Raw genomic sequence first — 21,270 nt, 5'->3', positions numbered from 1 at the left:
GTGCTCCTCTGCCTAAAGACTTGTGTGCAGTGTTTAATTCAACGGGCCCTTCGGCAGGTCACTACAACCCAAATGATGTATGCTTCCCAAACTCCGTCTGATGATGCTGAGGCCGCAGTTTGTTTACTCACTCGCTGGGAAAGGGACCAAGCTTAACGGAACACTACCGAATGGGGATTTACTAAGCGTAGCTAAAGAAAAAGGGTGGATCGTAAGGGATACTGGAATGTGAGAAGTCAAGCAAGTGCTAATTAAGAATGAAGTATTATGGGTTAACTTAAGGTGAAGGGATACTGGAATGTGAGGAGTCAAGCAAGTGCTCATTAAGGATGAAGTATTATGGGTTAAATCAGGGTGAAGGGATGCTGGAATGGGAGGAAGGGTTATAAAAGTATAATAAAATAAGGATCTTCAAAACAGGATAGCAAGTAAATAGCTTTAGCAAGTCTTGGGGATTGATTAATGAGTAAAGAACAAAGACATGATGTTTCCTGGCTTAACAAGTTTGCAGGAAGGCACATAAACTGATAGGAAGTTAGAATCCAAGTGGGTGGAATTACCTAATGCTAAACCAATCCAGGAGGCAGAAGAATGTTAGGGGGAAGGTATCTCTGTACTGAAATGAAATGTATAAAAGTTGGGTCAGCCTCAGTATCTGTGTGTATTCCCAGGGTAAGGGGAAGCACCCAACTTTGCATTGTTGTAATAGTAGAATAAAAGTTCTTTGTTCTCAATTTTTGTCTCAAGCAAATTCTGTGAAGGTACTTCTGTTTCTCACACATGGAACTTCTAAATTGGAACAATAACCAGACTATTTTACTACAATGGGATGGTCACTTGTTTTGATTTAAATTCCACTGTTGTTACACTGGCTGCAAAGCTGTGCTTATGGATCAAAAGATTCAGAACAAGCTTCAAGTCCTTCCCCAACACCCGAGAAGTGAAACTATCTCCGGTCTGCATCTATACCCACCCATCGCCGACTGACCCCTCCCTCTCCGTAAAGTATACGGCCTTCCAGCTCTTTTCTCAGCCCTGAAAGAGTTTTCAGGAAACGTCCAGTTGCCAGGGGCTGAGACCGGAGGTAGGTGGGTGGGGGGGTGGGGGATGACCTTACCTCAAACGACAGAAGGAGGGGGAGAAGCGACACGAAGGTGTAAAGAGAATGAAATGCAACAATGAAGAGTGCCGGGAACGTGTGGGTGTGAAACGAACAGTCTCGGAACTGTTTCCCATCTTTGGTTTAAACCCCCCCCCTCTCTCGGATGCTGCCTGCCTCTGATATCTGGTTTCTCCGACGCTTGCATTGCAGCGTCTGCAGTCACGCCGTAACATTTTGCCGAATTGCTGTCAAGGTACTTTTTATCGCCACTGCCCCCCCCCCCCCCCCCCCACCCCCAGCAAACAAAAAAGTGGAGACGAAGTTTGGTGCCAGCCCCGTGGCTCCATCTCCCACTTGTACACACAGGCAGGGAGGTCCAACAAGCCAGAGAGCGGCAGCCGCGGAATGACGGGCTGAATTCCGATTCCGGACGTTGGATGGTCTCTCACTGAAAGATGGGGAAGTGTTTCTCCTCCGCCGCAGCGACCTTTCCGGATCCGTCCTTGCTGCGGTGAGCTGGGAACTCGACTCGCATCGTCTCCTTGGTGTACGGGAGAAGCCCCGGGAGACGAGGAGATGTGTGGCCAGTTGCCCTCCTTCGTGGAGATCGTCGTGGCTTTCCACCAAGTCGCAGGGGCGTTCTATGACACGGCTCTGCTGATGGTGACGCAGGAGCGCTGCAATGCCACAAGCCAGGTCAAGCAGCAAGCCTGTATCTCCCGGTTTTACATGTACAACCACCTTCTGCTGGGAATTACCCCCCTGCTCTTCACCTGCATCCTGGCCAGACTCGGGGATCAGAAATCCAGGAGGATCACCATTGGGGTGCCCCTCCTGGGCTACTTGGTGGCCAGGTCGTTGCTGTTCTGGGTGATCCTGTTCCATCTGCCCTTGGAGGCTATGCTGGGCACAGCACTGCTCACTGGGCTGAGTGGGGGGTTCACCTCTTTCTGGACTGGAGTCATGGCCCTGGCCTCCGACACCTCCTCTGTGGAGAAGAGGTCGATCAGCTTTATTAGAATCGAGATGACTTTTGGCTTGGCAGGAATGATTGGAAGCGTCGCATCTGGACACATCTTCATTCACTTCTCCCATGCTCAAGGTTCAGTGCTGGCAGGCTGCAGCTGCATCTTCTACGCGGTGAGCCTGCTTTACTGCATGCTGGCATTGCAAGTGCCATCCAAACAAACACAACCTCTGGGAAGTGAGCAGGTTCAAGGCAGAGCACCTCTTGAAAGTGACAGGTTGCTGGATGGAGTTGGGCAACGCCAAGGGTCTGAGGTTGCCACTGAGCAACAAAGTAGAACCATAAACACAAGTCAAAGTGAAACATCAGGTACTGGTACTGCAAAAACTGAATGTGAACTCAATGGCCAAGCGCCAACAAGTAATGTTGTGATGGTGTTGCTGTTTATAGCTGGGATTTTCTATGATCTAAGTGTGACAGGTGGAGTGGATGTGATTCCCATGTTTGTACTGAAGGATCCTTTGAACTGGAATGCTGTCCAAGTTGGCTATGGTAATGCAGCAGGATACACCATTTTTCTGACCAGCTTTCTAGGAGTCAAGGTTCTTTCCAGATATTTCAAGGATAGTTCCTTGATAGTGATGGGAATGGTGTCATTTTCCACTGGGATGCTGATCATGGCCTTCGTGAAGTGGACTTTCTTATTTTATATTGGTAAGTATCAAGTATACCAAAGCTGCTTTGAACATTGAAAATTTAATTGTACCTAATAGTCCAGGATTTTGCAATTTGCATATCACAATTTGGAGTTGTCAAATTTCATTGATAATAGTGAACAGCTCCATTTAGAGACCTCTGTCCAAAGTCCACAACTATGGTATTGCCTCCAGCAATCCTGCTACCAGCAAGTAAAAACACCAACTCAAGAAATCATCTCTAAGCACAGCACTGAACAATGGTGGTTTTTAAAAAGTAATAACAGAACACTCCAGAACCATTAAATATCTCACCAGAGCAGGACTGTTGTGATAATATTTCAAAACAGATTAGCTAGGTAGGTCTGAAATGTTAACTGTTCTTTCACTTCAGAGATAATGTCTGCTTAGTTGGTACATTAACAAGTCATTGTAAATTGTCTCTCGCAGGTTGGTCATAGAACATGGATCAGTACAGCATAGGAATAAATATTCAGTCCACAGTATCTGCATAAAATATAACACCAAATTGAACTAAATCTCATCTGGCTGCACATGATCGATATACCTTTATTTCCTGCATACGAGAAGCTGCTTAAACACTACCATCACATCAGCTTCCACTACTACCTCTAGAAGCCCATTCCAGGCACTCATCACTGTGTAAAATAAGTAGCTCCGTACATTGCCTCATCTTGTTTAAACCTCCCATTCCAAACACCTTCGCCCCTCCCTGGCCTCAATGTTAAATGCATGACCTCTTGAACTTAACATTTTTATCTTGGGAAAGCTATTGTAACATACAAAACTGTACAATACTGTATATGATCCTGTCAAACCTCTCCATTTTATAAACCTCTCAGGTTTATTGTCTGCTTCCGCACTCCAGAAAAAATATCCCCAGTTTGTCCAACATCTTCACATAGCTCATACATTCTAATCCAGCCAGTATCCTTGTCAATGTATTCAAATGTCAGTAATTCTCAACCTTTTCTTTCCCCACCACCCCCCCCCTCCCCCCTTACTTTGATGATGTGGACTGCCTAGAACAAACCTAATGACCACCAGTGGGGTTGAGTTGAGCGATTGGGCTGTAAACTTGAGCCTCTTCCCACAACACTGACAGGACTTATAAATTTATAAATAATTATAAATTTAGTTATAACTGTATTTTCCCATATTACTCCCTTATTATAGCAGTAATATTTGCCAGTGGCCAGTAGGCTTGTTGCAAGTAATCCTGCTTGAAGTCTGGCCCACTATCACAGGAAATTGACCAGCTGGTCAGTCCCAGAAATGATCCTGACAAATTTGAGCCTCCAACATGCATTGTCAAGTCCCGGATTCGCAGCATTAATATTTGATTGGCAGAATGATAAATCACTCTGTTGAGAGCCAATGGCCAAGTCCATTGATGTCGCACAACTTTCACCTAACCTGACCAATTATTTTCTGAAAATCCACTGTGGACAGCACTTCATCCTCTTAGGAAAGAAATGCAAGCTGCTGTTCGTAAAAGAAAAACAAGCTTCTTATATGAACAATTATCTAATTTCAATAGCCAATTTTCAGATTTTGAAATGGCTTTTCATCAAAATGGGACAGCAAAAATTATTTGAATTTTTTTTTAAACAGACATTAATAGTTGGCTAATTCCCCTTTATACAACTTAGTTACAGATTAACAGTTTGATCTTATTTCCATTTCTTAAATGTGAATTCTAAACTATTTGAGAGTAGTATTTTTTGGCAAAAGGATTCTAAATTGCCACTCACCTTTGTTGTTACGGCCATCCCCAGATTAGGAATGTCGGTTTATGGACTCCTAATTATGATTAAGCTCCCATAATAGTAAATTCAAAAGTCCAATATACATATTGACATGTATTCAGAATTTTACAGCATTGAAATAGGTTCTTTGGCCCAACCAAGTTGCCTACCTAAGTTGGTCCTAATTACCTGGATGGCATCTCTCTAAACCTTTTCTATCAATGCACCCATCTGTTAAGTTTCACCTTTAATCTGTCTTCTAGTTTTAGACTCCTCTATCCTGGGGGGGGGATAAGACTATTTACCTTATTTATGTCCCTCATGATTTATACATCTCTGCTGACTTGTTAAAAGGCATCATCTCACACTTTTCAGAATTAAATTCCATCTGCCATTCATTGGTTACTTTCCCAGTTCATCAAGATCCTGCTGTAAACTTAGTCAACCTTCCTCACTGTCCACCAATTTTGGTGCCATCTACAAACATGTTAACTACATTCTCATCCAAATTTTTGAAATGGATAATAAAGCACAGATCCCCAACACCATTCCACTAAGCACAATCTCCAATGTAACCTCTCCCTGTGATGCACTGCTGCAGCAGTAAGCAGGCACAGGCTTTATTCAGTTAAAAGTCTCCTGCTACAGTGGTAGCTGTACTGGTGGCTCCCGAGTGACTGGCTCAGGATTATATCCTGGGCAGTTGATTGACAGCCGACCAGGTGGAGTTAGGTCTATTTGGGTCGGCTGATTGACAGCCAGATGAGGTCTGTCCTCCGGTGATCTTCCTACAGGAACAGAGATCGCCCCCTGCAGTAGGCAAGTGGTGTATCACTACACTCCCCCACTGCATTCAAAGCTACCCCCTCTCCCTCCCCCAATCAATTCTCAGGTTATCCTATCTATGTTCACTTAAGGTGCCTTGCCTGTTGGGTTATGCCCCTCTCCCAACCTTTCTGCTTTTTGTTCATTTTGATGAGCAGGTACAAAACATTTGTTATTTATCTTCACCTCCTCTGGACACTGCACAACCTGCTGAGTTTCTCTAGCACTTTTAGCAACTGCAGACTTTGTTTTAATCCAGTCCCCTGGTCTGGCCTGCCATGCACGACTTTGTCAAAACCTTGTTGAAATCCATATCGACAGCATCTATCATCCTGCCTTCATCAATCCTACGAGCAGCAGAACTACCTTCCTCTCTACTTGTAATAATTCTTCCCATCTGTTTTCCATGCTTTTGACACAATTCATTATAATACTATGGAGCTAAATTTACCGTGGGTCAATTTTTATGGTTTGCTTTCTGACATATAGACCTGTTAAAACTTCTTTGGCTTGGCTTCGCGGACGAAGATTTATGGAGGGGGTAAAAAGTCCACGTCAGCTGCAGGCTCGTTTGTGGCTGACCAGTCCGATGCGGGACAGGCAGACACGATTGCAGCGGTTGCAAGGGAAAATTGGTTGGTTGGGGTTGGGTGTTGGGTTTTTCCTCCTTTGCCTTTTGTCAGTGAGGTGGGCTCTGCGGTCTTCTTCAAAGGAGGCTGCTGCCCGCCAAACTGTGAGGCGCCAAGATGCACGGTTTGAGGCGTTATCAGCCCACTGGCGGTGGTCAATGTGGCAGGCACCAAGAGATTTCTTTAGGCAGTCCTTGTACCTTTTCTTTGGTGCACCTCTGTCACGGTGGCCAGTGGAGAGCTCGCCATATAATACGATCTTGGGAAGGCGATGGTCCTCCATTCTGGAGACGTGACCCATCCAGCGCAGCTGGATCTTCAGCAGCGTGGACTCGATGCTGTCGACCCCTGCCATCTCGAGTACCTCGACGTTAGGGGTGTGAGCGCTCCAATGGATGTTGAGGATGGAGCGGAGACAACGCTGGTGGAAGCGTTCTAGGAGCCGTAGGTGGTGCCGGTAGAGGACCCATGATTCGGAGCCGAACAGGAGTGTGGGTATGACAACGGCTCTGTATACGCTTATCTTTGTGAGGTTTTTCAGTTGGTTGTTTTTCCAGACTCTTTTGTGTAGTCTTCCAAAGGCGCTATTTGCCTTGGCGAGTCTGTTGTCTATCTCATTGTCGATCCTTGCATCTGATGAAATGGTGCAGCCGAGATAGGTAAACTGGTTGACCGTTTTGAGTTTTGTGTGCCCGATGGAGATGTGGGGGGGCTGGTAGTCATTAATCAAGGGCAGCCTGTATTTTGACAAACACTGAAAAATATCTTGGTAATTTTACATTGGAAATATCATCTAACTGCAATGCAATATTTGGGCAGCATATCAAGGGCTGGAAGAGCCACATTTAAAAAAAATATATATTTCATTGCACAGTTTAATCATACTGGTGTCTGAACATTTCTAAACTCAGTACTGTTTTTCAGATTAGTCATGCTGTTTGCCATGGAAAATTTTTCACCAAGTATTGTCAAACCATCTATTCCTTTCTAGTTGCGCCTACAATCTGCAGCTCAACTTTGGTTTACATTTGGCTTCCAGTTCAGTCTCTAACAACATATCCCAGCCATCAACTATTTTCCACTCCTGGAATACACATCCCTGCCTATCCCATGGTTCATAGACTACAAGCATGCACCCATGGGAATATTGTTTCAGGATTCTTGATCTCAATGCTGCCTCGTTTGGTCTCTCACACTGCATCTCTTGACCTGCACTAACTGCTGTCCCTCCTTCCAACAAACTCCTCATCTCAATTTGAAAATTCTCCCTTAGGCGTCACGGAAAATATCTCCATCAGTTATTTTTTGGTCTTGTGCCTTCCCAATGCCAATTTTCAAATCTCTCGTTGTAGCTCTGGAATTATTCCCTCCATAAATCTCTCTCAATGTTCAATATAAAAAACATCATCACATTCAAACTACCTCTGATGATCAAAACTAAATTTTAACTTGTACCATGTAGGGATTTAGAGAATTTAAAATGCCGCATAATTGCAAGGATACGTTAGCACTCTAATGTGGACAGTATTGTACAGATAAAGGCATTCAAGTAACAAAAAATATCACTTTCAAAATTGATCAAATTGTGTAATTAGTTTGGAATGCCAATTGCAGACAACAATTAACCTTTTTAAAAATATATCTTGCAGCTCGAGCAGTGATGATGTTTGCGCTTATTCCTCTTCCAACAATACGTTCACTGATTTCGAAGCAGACAAGAAGCACTTCATATGGTTAGTAACTCACATTCTCCCAATCCATCAGTTTGCACCTAGGTTAAGCCACTTTCAGGTGGAATCACCTGGAGAATGTGGGTCTGGAGCGGCTGCGGGTGTGTGCGAAGGGACGTTCAGGTGGCAGGGCTGAAGGCAATGTTCTGCCACCTGAAAGGTGAGAAGCAGGGAGAGGTGCCATGGAACAAACACCGGCTCCTGAGTTGGGGCAGGGGCAACCATATGACAGCCCCCCGGCACAGGATGTCAGAATAAGTTGCTTCCTCCACAATAAGGCTTCCTCCCATCCAACCAATGCTCCAAAGGTAAATCTGGGAAGATTAAATTTGCTAATTATAGCACCTCTGAAGGAGTCCGACAGTACAGATGGACCTTTGGGAGCTATCAGATTTGTAAAATAGTGGGTTCTACTCCAGAGCAAAAAATATCTTGGCTGATAAAATGAGGGAGAACTGAGAGAATCCTGCGCAGAATAACATGTTAAATCATGACAGAACAAAAGTTGATGCAGAAGATCCCATGGCACTGTTTTGAAAAGTGGCTTGGGATTTCTCTTTGCTGACTTAATTCCCAATCAACATCTCCGAACAGACAACCTCATCTGTATTACATCTATTTGGAGAACTGGTGTCCTAAACTACCTGTGTTTTCTACCATATTATAACAGTGACTGCATTTCAAACACATGCTTTATTGAAAAGCATTGCAGGTCAATGTTAATGCCGATGTCCCTCCAGCCAGAAGCGCACGCTTCTCAGTCTGCTAATTAGAGAAAGACAAAATTTGTACAATACTTTAACATAAATTACAGGTATTGTGGCGACATACAAATCTGCCATGATGAACCAGCCCCATTTGTTATGCCGTGGCAGAGATGGCGACGTATTCCGTATTCTTTCACTCCACGACAGAAGTTGGAGAGCACGCTTGATTCAGCGCAACGCAAGCGGCAGAGCGTAAGCGCAGTCTGGCTGCAATTGAAAGGCATGCGAAATTTAAATAAACATTCCTGCTGCGACCTCAGAGCTCAGTCTGTCTCCAGACTGTTCACATCAAGCACACTAGTGTCATAATTACATATATGCTGTTGTAGAGGATGACTCATGTATATGAAATTTCCACCTAAAATGTTGGTTTTAAACAATACCCTTTGAATAAGACAATTTCCCCCCCCCCCAAAAAAATTGGCACTTACCAGTGGATGCTGTTAAAAGAAAATTACAATACTTTAATAATAAATTATCATTTAAAGGTTTAAATTTTATTTGGATATTTTACAATAAACCACTGTCGGCTCCTGTAACAGACCATTTAAAGTCATCAGCTTTCGGACCAGGCGGATGGACCCACTGAAACTTGGCAATAACAGAGCATGCGCAAGGTTGCATCAGAGCCAGCAGGAAGATGGTGGCGGTGTTGTGACTGTCATCTAGAATTTTATACTTTTTGTATAGGAAGACGCTGATTTTAAGGTGAAAACCTTTGTTTTCGGATCATCCTATACAATGGCATATAAAGGTGTGGTATATTCTACATAGTTACATATTCTACATAGTTACCAACCAATTAATATTGATCCAGCTATGACCAATGGTACTTCGTTACCTTTAATAGGCTTTGGGGATATTCTGAGCAGAACAGGAATATGGTCGATATTGTAGAAATGAAAGTCACAAAGTTTACACTGTATTTAAATGCTGCAATTGTATTTCAAGGGAAAGTGCTTGGCAGGCTTCAGATTCTCCTAACATTAATTGGAGTTATTGCTTCAACAAGCTTCCTCAAGATTTACACTTCGACAGAAGACTGGTATCCAAGCCTCTGTTTCTGCCTCTCTTCAGTCATCAGTTGCTTAACTATCATTCCCATAACGTAAGTAAAATTTAACTACATTTCATTTTGCATTTGCTCAAAATGGGTCAGAATAATATCCCCAATCATTTGTATAATGGAATAGTAGAAAAATTACAGAAGAAATTGTTCAACCCATCTTGTACATTCCAACTAAACAAAAACCTTCAACCTTGTTCTAAGTTCCTCACTCTTCATATTAATCACTTTGTTTGAAAAGCCACTTTGTTCAAATAACAAGCATTTTCAAATGCAATTATTGTTGCTGCGTCCAATACCATTTTAAGCAGCAAGTTCAGACAGATGCCTTCACATCCTGATTAGACTGCCCTGTGAAACCATCCACTAGCTCAATTTGAAATCCTGCAGATCAGTCCTGCAGAAAACGGCAGAAAGTATTAATTAGTATGTGACTGAATTGAGAAACAGAAGCAAAACTTGAATTTGGTGGACTGACTGACTCGCTGATAAAAGACAGACTTGTGTGTGGTATTCCAGATAATAGTCTAAGTAGACCTGGAAAAAGCCATAGCACTTTGTAGAGCTACATAAACTTTAAAAGTGTAGGCAAAAGACCTGTTCAGTGAAACTGGCTGCAACATGGATGCAGTGAGCAAGAACAGACATAAACCGTTTTACAAAAAGTGTGCCAAAGTGGAAAGAGGTGTGGCCAGCGAACAAAAATGAAAGGGACAATCGAAAGCCATGTCATCAATGTGGTGCACAACACCTATCAAAAGTGTCCAGCATATGGTAAAACATGCTATACGTGTAACAAAAGCAACCATTATTCCCGTTGCTGTAGGAACCGTGCAACAAAGCAAGGTTCATGCAGTAGATGAAAGGGAGATAGAGGAATTCTATGTAGATGTTGTGACTGAAAACATGAAAACAAACTGGGTGTTGAGATTAAAAGTGAATGACATGTACATTTCAGTTAAATTGGATAGTGGAGCACAAATCAATGAAATATCAGAGAATGACTAAGAAAATTAGACCCAGACCAAAGATGTATGGAACAAAAGTGAAGGTGACAGGATATTCAGGTACCGATATACCAGTGCAAGGAGAATGCATGATCAAAGTGAAACACAAGGACAAAGAGCACATGCTAGCATTCATCGTGGTACCAAAGGAAGTACAGGTCACACTAGCTTTAACAGCTGGTGAGAAATTGAACCTGGTAAAAAGAATCCTTGTTGTGGAAAGCAAAGGAAAGACAGTCTATGATGAACTCATGAAAGAGTACAATGACCGATGTCAGGATCTAGACTTCCTTCCAGAACACAGGATCAGAGTGGATAAGCATGTGCCATGCAGAAAAGTTCCACTTGCACTTCAAAGCAACTAAAAGCAGACTTGGACAGGATGGAAAGACTGAACATGATTCAGACGATAGATGAGCCAATGGAGTGGGTGAGTTCACTGTTGTTGTGGACAAAAAAAATGGAAAGCTTAGAATTTGCCTGGATCCAAGAGATCTAAATAGAGCAATAAAGAGAGGCTTCTGATGCATGAAGAAATCATGTCACAGTTTGCAAATGCAAAGTTTTTCAGCAAGTTAGATGCATCATCAGGATTTTTGGCAGTTGAAATTGGAAGCAGCAAGTTTAAGACTGTGCACGTTCAATAGTCCATTTGGCAGATAGATTCCTAAAGTTACCATTTGGAATTGCCTCAGCTCCTGAAGTGTATCACAAAACTATCCATATGGTCTATGAGAACCTGGATGGAGTTGATACCTCAATGGATGACATCATAGTATGGGGAATAGTATGGGGATCCACGAGAATAGAGCAAGAGAGATCAAGGAAAGTGCTGAAAGCAACAAGGAAACCAAACCTGAAGGTGAAGAGAGAAATGCCAACTCAAGGTGACATAACTAACATTTGTAGGAGATATTATTGTCAGTGAGGGTATCAGACCAGATCCCAGAAAGGTGTCCATCATTGGGAACATGCAAAAAGGACGTACAGAGGTTTAATGGAATGGTCAACTATATGGGTAAATCCAACCTCTCAGAAAATATGGCTCCATTGAGAAGTCCAACAGAAAAGAACATTGAATGGGAGTTGAATTATGAGCATGAAAAGTCATGGAGCAAACTAAAGAAACTGCTCACAGAGGAATCAGTTCTAAGGTTTTATGACCCAGTAATATCCATCAAGATATCATCAGACACATCACAGTGGGCTCGGTGCAGTTCTTCTGCAAAAATATGATGATTGGCATCACGCGCAATGACAGACGTGGAGCTGCTCAACATCACATACATCTGTGAAAGATTTCATCAGTTTGTGTCAGGACAAGCAATCATCAGTGTACAGACTGACCATAAGCCCTGGATTGCATTGTTCTAAAAGCAATTAAATGAATGTCCACTTAGAATACAAAGAATGACAATTAGGCTGCAACGCTATACACTGAATGTGGCTTACGCTCTGGGTAAGCTAATGTACACACCAGACATGTTGTCTAGAGCTGTTGACATAAGATAGCCTGCAAATACTTAATTGGCTGAAGACTTGAATGCCTTAGTGGACATGATCTCAAGTGCACTGCCCATATCAGATACAAAAATGGAGCTCAAAGTCAGAGACAACAAAGATGAAACACAGACAAATGAGAAAAAACATCTTGGATGGATGGTCCAACATGAAGCAGGACTGCTCACCTGACGCTTCAGAGTACTGGAACTGCAGGGCTGAACTATCAATGGTTGAAGACATCATCTGCAAAGGAAGTAAAATCCTTATCCCAAAGAGTCTGAGAAAAGAGATGCTAAAAAGGATCCAAGGAGGACATCTCGGAATTGAAAAGTGTAAGAAAAGAGCACGACAGGTGATGTACTGGCCAAAAATCAACAATGATATAACAAGTGAAATGTCAAACTGAACAATATGCCGGAAATATCAAGCAGAACCACTAAAGCCACACCCAGCACCATACAGACTTTACCAGAAAGTAGGCACTGACCTATTCGATTCTCAAGGGAAGGACTATCTTGTAGTCACAGATTATTACTCACTGTATCTAGAGGTGTGTAAGGTGAACACCACCACTGAAAATGCTGTAATAACAGATATGAAATCCATATTCTCCAGTCACGGCGTGGCAAGTGAGGTCCTCACAGACAATGGACCCCAGTTTTGCAATTTAAAGTTCCGACAATTTGCCAATGAGTTTGACTTTGTACACACCACGTCAAGTCCTCATTTTCCACAGTCCAATGGACTCATGGAAAAATCAGTACAGACAGTGAAAAGACTGATAAATAAGGCAAAATACATAGAACAGACTTCTACCAGAGCATGCTAGTAAAGCGCACGATGCCGCTTGAGTGTGGTATGTCACCAGCACAAATCTTTATGGGACATCGGCTAAGATCAAACCTACTCATTCAGGAGAACCTCCTAAAAACAAAAGAGGAGGAGAAAGTGAGGAAGTTCCAAGAACAACAGAAAGAAAAGGAAAAATATTAAATTGACAGAGGAACAAATAAGCCTACTGGAACTCTACACTGGTGACCAAGGCTAAAAGACAAAACAATCTTCTGGACTTAGATCATACACACAGATGAAGGTGCTGTTCTGCAAAGAAATTGTTGAGATCTTCAAATGGGACCAGCCATAGTTGATATAAAGACAGATACTGTGGAACAACCTGAATACATATCTGAGAAGGCATCGTCTTAGGCAACAACTCAGATTCAAGGACAATCAATCAGGAGATCAAGATACGCAAATCTTCCTAAGGGACTCCGAGCAAATTTAAAGACTCGTGTTATAGAATGAGGTAGTGCTATCTTATTCGCTCTTCAAGTTTTAGTATATGCAAATGTGAACACACAAAATGTTGATAATAATGAAAATATAAGTTCTTGGTGCTAAAGTTAAAATTGCAGTTATAAAAAGAAAATATGCTAGTTAAAAGTAAGCTACTTTTGTTTTAAGGGAGATGTAATGATAGAGATCATGGTTGCAATGCAATTAGCAATGCCTTACTGTTTGATAGGCTTGGCTGCCAGCAGGGGGCAGACTCAGAGTATGCAGATCTGTAATGGGAACTTGCAGCCTCACGGCCTGCCTCATGGTGCTGTTCATATCAACTTTAAATAAAGAACCATTTCCTCCATCCATGTGTTGCCTAAGAACTTACACATACAAATACAAGATGAAACATTATGTACTTTTCAAAATATGGCAGAGGGTCAAAAAGGATGACATAGTAATTTTTGTTTTGCAACAAACATTAAAAGCTGCTGTTTAAAAAAAAATCCCGACAAAGTTGGTTCTTGTGAACAGAGTCCCAGATAATTCAAAGCCAGGCCAAATTAAACCCCCAGATTGAATGGCTGAGGTTATTGGACTCGATCATAGTAGCCATGTGTTTCATTGATTAGTTTTACTTTGTGCTTTTCTGTTCCTGTTGCCAAGCAGTCTCTATTCACTTTGCCAGACACATCAGGTATTGTCTCCAGACTTTCACCAACCTCTCAGCTGGCAGCACCACCTATTTTGTTCCGCTCTCTCCATCCTGTCACAAATATCCCCTTTGTTTTCTTTAACCCTCTTCCAGCTCTGCAGCTCAAAGCACATTCTGATGGAAGCACTTCATCCAGAAACAATCTTTCTTTTCACAGATGCCACCTGAGCTGCTATTTCTAGCATTTAAAAAGTTGGTTTATTAGACGTCCCTGGAATGGATAATTTACAGCTCTACAGGGCTTGAGTTAGACCCCACTTGGAATATTATGTTCACTTACAGTCACTTAACTACTGAAAGATGTGGATGCTATCAAGAGAGTGGAGAGATTTAAGCAGGCTGCCTGAATTGGAGACTATGCCTAATGAAGAAAGGTCGAGTGAACTTGGTTTTTCCCTGCTTGGAGCGACAGAGGATAATGGGTGACCTGATAGAGGTGCTCAAGATGATGAAAAGCTTTGGTCATGTGAATGGCCAGATGTTCCCCCCCACCCCAGGGCTGAAATGGCTCATATTTTTAAGGTGCTTGGGATGCAAGGGCTATTTTTCCCACCCAAAATGGTGGATGCATGGAATGTACTGCCAGCAGCAGTGGAGGTAGGTACAATAGGATCTTTTAAATGGTTCTTAGTTAGTTACACATAGCTGAGAAAATGGAAATTTATGGAGTTGAGAAATTTTAGGCAATTGTTAAGAGTAGGTTATTTGTTGGCAGAAGGGCCTGTACTGGGCTGTAGATTTCCATGCTCTGTCTTAAGTTAAGTAATTAGAAAGGCTGGGCAAGGATAGGACTTGATCCAAACACAAAAGATCCAAAGGAGCCTTTACAAGTTTGATAGAGATGTTTCCCCTCATTGGAGAATCCAGAGCTAGGGGGGTTCTCTTTAAAAACAAGGGATTAAATATTATTGCAACAATAGTTTTGTTTCCACTCCATCTTCAGGATTGCTCCACGCCACATGAGATTAGGAAATCTGCTCTTGTCAGAAAATAACCATCTTTAACTAACTTCAACTCAGTTGTGGGGCTGTGGAAAAATAAGAGGTTAATATTGCAAAGCACAAGAGTCAGTTACAGAGCTGTACAGCACAGTAATAGGGCCCTTAGGTCCAACTCATCCATACTGACTGGGTTCTCGTCCCAACTTGTGTTGTTTGCTTATATTTGGCCCATATCCCTCAGATTAATTCCTGTCCAAGCACTTGTCCAAATGTCCTTTAAATTTTGGAAGTCCATGCCATGATAAGGGTACCAAATGCCTGTTTCACCACTCTGTATCACCATTTTCAGGAAACTCTATACCTCTAGGACGTCAAGCGCTGAAGAGCTGGCTCTGAATGGGCAACTAAAGCGGCATCATCTGCAAAGAGTAGTTCACGGACAAGTTTCTCTTGTGTCTTGGTGTGAGCTTGCAGGCGCCTCAGATTGAAGAGACTGCCATCCGTGCGGTACCGGATGTAAACAGCGTCTTCATTGTTGGGGTCTTTCATGGCTTGGTTCAGCATCATGCTGAAGAAGATTGAAAAGAGGGTTGGTGCGAGAACACAGCCTTGCTTCACGCCATTGTTAATGGAGAAGGGTTCAGAGAGCTCATTGCTGTATCTGACCCGACCTTGTTGGTTTTCGTGCAGTTGGATAATCATGTTGAGGAACTTTGGGGGACATCTGATGCGCTCTAGTATTTGCCAAAGCCCTTTCCTGCTCACGGTGTCGAAGGCTTTGGTGAGGTCAACAAAGGTGATGTAGAGTCCTTTGTTTTGTTCTCTGCACTTTTCTTGGAGCTGTCTGAGGGCAAAGACCATGTCAGTGGTTCCTCTGTTTGCGCGAAAGCCGCACTGTGATTCTGGGAGAATATTCTCAGCGACACTAGGTATTATTCTATTTAGTAGAATCCTAGCGAAGATTTTGCCTGCAATGTTTGGCCTGGAAGTCAGCCTGAAGAAAACTGAGGTCCTCCATCAGCCAGCTCCCCACCATGACTACCAGCCCCCCCACATCTCCATCGGGCACACAAAACTCAAAACGGTCAACCAGTTTACCTATCTCGGCTGCACCATTTCATCAGATGCAAGGATCGACAATGAGATAGACAACAGACTCGCCAAGGCAAATAGCGCCTTTGGAAGACTACACAAAAGAGTCTGGAAAAACAACCAACTGAAAAACCTCACAAAGATAAGCGTATACAGAGCCGTTGTCATACCCACACTCCTGTTCGGCTCCGAATCATGGGTCCTCTACCGGCACCACCTACGGCTCCTAGAACGCTTCCACCAGCGTTGTCTCCGCTCCATCCTCAACATCCATTGGAGCGCTCACACCCCTAACGTCGAGGTACTCGAGATGGCAGAGGTCGACAGCATCGAGTCCACGCTGCTGAAGATCCAGCTGCGCTGGATGGGTCACGTCTCCAGAATGGAGGACCATCGCCTTCCCAAGATCGTATTATATGGCGAGCTCTCCACTGGCCACCGTGACAGAGGTGCACCAAAGAAAAGGTACAAGGACTGCCTAAAGAAATCTCTTGGTGCCTGCCACATTGACCACCGCCAGTGGGCTGATAACGCCTCAAACCGTGCATCTTGGCGCCTCACAGTTTGGCGGGCAGCAGCCTCCTTTGAAGAAGACAGCAGAGCCCACCTCACTGACAAAAGGCAAAGGAGGAAAAACCCAACACCCAACCCCAACCAACCAATTTTCCCTTGCAACCGCTGCAATCGTGTCTGCCTGTCCCGCATCGGACTGGTCAGCCACAAACGAGCCTGCAGCTGACGTGGACTTTTTACCCCCTCCATAAATCTTCGTCCGCGAAGCCAAGCCAAAGAAAGAAGATACCTCTAGGTCTCCATTCTACAACTTTCTCTAGCACCCTGCCATTTATTAAACCCTGCCCTGGTTTAACCTACCAAAATTCAACACTTCCTACTTGGAATTAACTTCTATCCACTATCCCAATTCATTTAGATCTTGTGATGTGGTAAACAGTATTCGAATATACCTGCAAATGAACATACCATTCGGGTCCTTGTCGTGTACCTTACTAAAATCCATATGGACATCTACCACCCTGCATTCATCAACCCTGTTACCTCATTCAAATTTCCCATGCTGAGTCACGCCCACTGTCCCCGACAAATCTTTGCCTATCCAAATGCTGAGAGACTCTGACCCTCCAAATCCCCTCTAGTAAATTTCCTGTCACCGATGTTGGGCTCACTGGCCTGTAGCTCTAGTTTATCCTTGTGGCTCTTCTTCAATAAAGGCATGACATTAGCCACCCTACAGTCTTCTGGTGCCTTACCTAAAGATTACCTTTAGTTGCCAGTACTCTTTCAATTGACTTTGCTCCATGTGTTGGCACAGTCAGGGTTTTCAAATGGGAGAAGACATGCTTTTGGCACTGTTTGGGTAATGATAAATGGGGCACCCAAATATAAAAAAGGATTATATACAAGCTTTTCATTTGGAGCAGAGAAACAGGAGGATGCTGCCGGGTTTTTTTTTGGGGGGGGGGGGGAGGGGAAGAAAGGCAGGAGGGAAACAGCCGAAAAATCGGTCAGAGTATTGTAAAGCTTGGGCTACGGCAGTGTACAGTTTGCAGCTCCAACTGGTAGTGTTCATTCATATTGTTGCTATAAATGTCACCATTTTGCTTCATTTACAGCATTGCAGAACACAGGTTATCCGAATTATCCAGACGTTCCAGAATCCCAGAAGATAGATGTGAAGTCCAGAGTTAAAATATTGAGTTCTAAACTAATATAATCGTCTGATCATTCTCCCACAACACTGTATGCTTCCCCAGAGAGCCTCACTTCCTTCTAATTACAATCCCAATTTCTATTTGTAGCAACACCTATCAAACGGACATCTTCAAGATCTTAGGAATCATCAACAACAGTGGAGATATTTCAGAGTGGTTTCCAGGTTGCCCACAAAATTGGGTTCCCATTGAAGTAATCACAATAGCCTGTAACTTAACATCTTTCAACATGATTACATTCACGTCCCCTTCTGCTGTTGTACACCTCAGTGGGATTGTTCTGAAGTGATTATACTCTCAGTACACTTTGGTTTCTATACACTGGCACTCTTCCAAAGATCCATTCCTTTTGTGCTCTCAGTGTTGAAAGGTAGTATGAAAACCATCATCAGCTACTAAAATGATTTATCAGCAAAGTTCTCCAATAAACTAGGGTCAAATAAAAGGTCTGCTTCAACCAGTTGAGCTCCCATCCACATCCTATCTACACCATGATTACTTGCACTTTTTGTGGCACTCTCTCCCTCAGTAATCAAACACAACCGGAGGAGCCACGTGATGGAGTGAGTAGTGGCCGGTAGGAGAGTACTAGCCCTCTCCAGAAAAGAAGAAATAAAGTGAAGAAAACACAAAGCTCAAGAAACACAAAACACAACAGATAAAAGATAAAGGTGTGAAGAAAGAATACGGCACCCAAGAAGGAAAAAGCAAAAACAACAGGGGGAAAAAAAAAGGAGGAAAGACGCCAGAAGAGAAAGGAGAAGGCCTTACCTGCATGAAGAAGCAGCAAGCTCCCGTGAATAGAGGAGCCCGCTCCCCGAGGTTAGTGGCAACCCCACAGGGTCGCGACCTCCCGACTACAGGACTGCAAAAAATGGCCTCTGAGCCAATAGAAATGCACAACTGCGCATGTGCGAGGAATCGTGCATGTGCAATGCGCACACCAAGGAAAACACCAACAGGAGGGGTCCCAGCTGTGGAGTGAACTTACACAGCGTGACCAGCTGAGAGATGCCCGATAGCAGAGCTCTCATCTGGAAGAGGAATAAAGCAATGGGAAAGGGAGTGACAAGAAAGAAAAACAACAGGAAGCCCAACAGATAACTAGCCCAGAAGAAGAGCACCAACAACAAGAAGCTATACAAAAAAAAAACACAAACTGAGGCAAGCAGCTCAACAAGAAAGTCAGAAGAGACACAGATACAAGGAAGTAGAAGTAGAAGACACAAACACAGGTGCAGACACAGAAGACCAAGCTCTGTACAGAGGAATAGAAGGTAAAATGGATGGACAGTATATAAATTTTTTAAAAATTTCAAAGACAAATGAAAGCATTAAAAGGATGGTTGACATTAGAATTTAGTGAAATGAAAAGTACAGAAGAAAAGTGAGTAGAATAGAGCTGGTCATGACAGAAATAGGGAAAAGATTAGAAAATGTGGAAGAACGAGAAATGGCTCTAGATATGGAAGTGAATGACTTAAGAAAATTGGAAGACAGTGACAAAAAAGTTAGAGTCACAAGAGTCGTTAGCTCAGAAGATGATATAATGGAAAACTATAGTAGGCGAAACAACATAAAGATAGTGGGCCTAAAGGAAGATTAAGGTGGCAAAAATATGAAAGAATTTATAAAAGAATGGATCCCAAAGGTCCTGGGAATGCCAGAAATATAGGAAGGAATGGAAATAGAAAGGGCATACAGAAAATTAGCCACCAAAACAACAGTCACAACAAAAACAAAGATCCATTTTATCCAGACATAAGTTTTGAACTCCTAAAGAGGAATGAGTTTAATGCAGAAAAATCGATCCTATGGAAAAAAGGCTATAAATTTATGTTAAGATATCCTGCTGTGCTTAAAATAGTTATCCCTGGGGAGCAAAACCAACTGTTCTTGGATCCGGAGAAAGCACGAGAATTTGCAGAACACCTGCAGGTCAAAGAGAGATGAAGAGATGTAACAAGAACGACGACAAACTACATATAAAGATGTAAAAATAATGTATGAGTAAGAACTAAAGAAGGGAAAGAAAAGGGAAGTAAGGGAGAGGGAAAAAAAGGAGGGGAAAAAAGAAGGGTCAGCTTTGTTAAATGTGAAGATAAAAGTCTTTTCTGGAGGGGGTTGGGTGGGAGAGAATAACAGTCACTGCGAAATCAGTTGACGCTTGCGAGTGGGTTCGCAATCCGAATGGAGAGGGGAGTTGTGGTTGTCGGGCAATGGACAAGGGGCAACTCAGAGAGGAGGGGGACACTTGGGCTTAAGGGAATTTTAGATGTGGGAGTTGTTGAAGTATTTTATGTTTTAGAAGTGTTGTCATACATTGATTTCAAAAAGGGAAAACAGATGAAAATGGAGAAAAAAGGGGAAAGGTGGTGGTGAGGAAGCAGAAATTAGGTGTAAACAGAGTATGAGGTGGCCATGTTGAACTATATAACTATAAATATTAATGGAATACATAACCAAATCAGAAGGAAGAGGCTATTAAATTTACTGAAAAAAGAAAAAAAATAGATAGATGCAACTGAAGTGGAACATAATAAATTAAGAAGAGAGTGGGTAGCATACGTAACGGCAGCATCATATAATTCATAAGCCAGAGGTGTAGCTACATTAATGAATAAAAATGTCCCAATCAAAATAGAGGAGGAAATAATAGATCTAGCAGGGAGGTATGTAATGATAAAGTGTCAAATATATTCAGAATTATGGAATTTGGTCAATATATATGCACCTAATGGATCAAAAGTTCATGCAAAATTTTTTTTGAAGATTGTAGATACGCAGGGGATATATATTGATAGGAGGGGATTTTAACCTTAATTTGGACCCAAAGGTAGATAAAACTGGACAAAAGACTAGCATAAAGAAAGAAGTAGCCAAATTTATAGTTAAATCAATGAAGGAAATGCAACTTTTGGATATATGGAGGAGGCAACACCCAAAGGAGAAGGAATACTCATATTATTCAAGTAGACATAAAACATACTCAAGGATTGACTTGTTCCTGTGTCAGCCCACATCCAAGGCAGAGTTAGGAAAACTGAATATAAAGCTAGATTGCCATCTGATCATTCACCCCTGTTATTGGCAATAGAACTGGAGAATATCCCACCAAGAACATATTTTCTTTCTTTTTCTTTGGCTTGGCTTCGCGGACGAAGATTTATGGAGGGGGTAAAAAGTCCACGTCAGCTGCAGGCTCGTTTGTGGCTGACCAGTCCGATGCGGGACAGGCAGACACGATTGCAGCGGTTGCAAGGGAAAATTGGTTGGTTGGGGTTGGGTGTTGGGTTTTTCCTCCTTTGCCTTTTGTCAGTGAGGTGGGCTCTGCGGTCTTCTTCAAAGGAGGCTGCTGCCCGCCAAACTGTGAGGCGCCAAGATGCACGGTTTGAGGCGTTATCAGCCCATTGGCGGTGGTCAATGTGGCAGGCACCAAGAGATTTCTTTA

At 42.8% G+C, this 21,270-nt stretch overlaps 2 protein-coding genes across 15 annotated transcripts in view; one reads left to right on the top strand and one right to left on the bottom strand.

The window, feature by feature from the left end:
* Positions 1-21,270, bottom strand: part of snx30 (sorting nexin family member 30) — a 201,825-nt gene that overhangs the window by 46,454 nt on the left and 134,101 nt on the right. For 8 of the 9 annotated variants that reach the window (XM_069923300.1, XM_069923328.1, XM_069923337.1 and 5 more), the window contains one exon: positions 8,549-8,691. The exons of the other annotated variant lie outside the window; for it this stretch is intronic. In XM_069923300.1, the coding sequence (XP_069779401.1) occupies positions 8,653-8,691 (39 nt within the window). In that variant the 3' untranslated portion in view covers positions 8,549-8,652. Of the gene's footprint in view, positions 1-8,548; positions 8,692-21,270 lie in introns of those variants that run through there. 9 annotated transcript variants of the gene reach the window in all.
* Positions 1,112-20,940, top strand: LOC138756844 (solute carrier family 46 member 2). 6 transcript variants are annotated; one of them, XM_069923239.1, is made up of 4 exons: positions 1,112-2,783; positions 7,637-7,720; positions 9,436-9,592; positions 17,907-20,940. In XM_069923239.1, the coding sequence occupies exons 1-4, from the start codon at positions 1,679-1,681 to the stop codon at positions 18,106-18,108; spliced, it is 1,548 nt and encodes a 515-aa protein (XP_069779340.1). In that variant the 5' UTR covers positions 1,112-1,678; the 3' UTR covers positions 18,109-20,940. The 6 variants fall into 6 exon arrangements, with proteins under 6 accessions (XP_069779340.1, XP_069779346.1, XP_069779362.1 ...); XM_069923245.1 differs by having other exon boundaries at positions 17,721-17,999; XM_069923261.1 differs by having other exon boundaries at positions 9,497-9,592; positions 17,907-17,979.

This window comes from Narcine bancroftii, chromosome 1 (assembly GCF_036971445.1).
Source record: "Narcine bancroftii isolate sNarBan1 chromosome 1, sNarBan1.hap1, whole genome shotgun sequence".
NCBI lineage: Eukaryota > Metazoa > Chordata > Chondrichthyes > Torpediniformes > Narcinidae > Narcine > Narcine bancroftii.
This window is presented reverse-complemented; position numbering and strand designations above follow the sequence as displayed.

Coding starts and splice junctions, on each gene's coding strand:
- LOC138756844 (XM_069923239.1), top strand. CDS start 1,679: ATGTGTGGCCAGTTGCCCTCCTTCGTGGAGATCGTCGTGGCTTTCCAC. Junction 2,784..7,636: donor GACTTTCTTATTTTATATTG/GTAAGTATCAAG, acceptor TATATCTTGCAG/CTCGAGCAGTGATGATGTTT. Junction 7,721..9,435: donor GACAAGAAGCACTTCATATG/GTTAGTAACTCA, acceptor TTGTATTTCAAG/GGAAAGTGCTTGGCAGGCTT.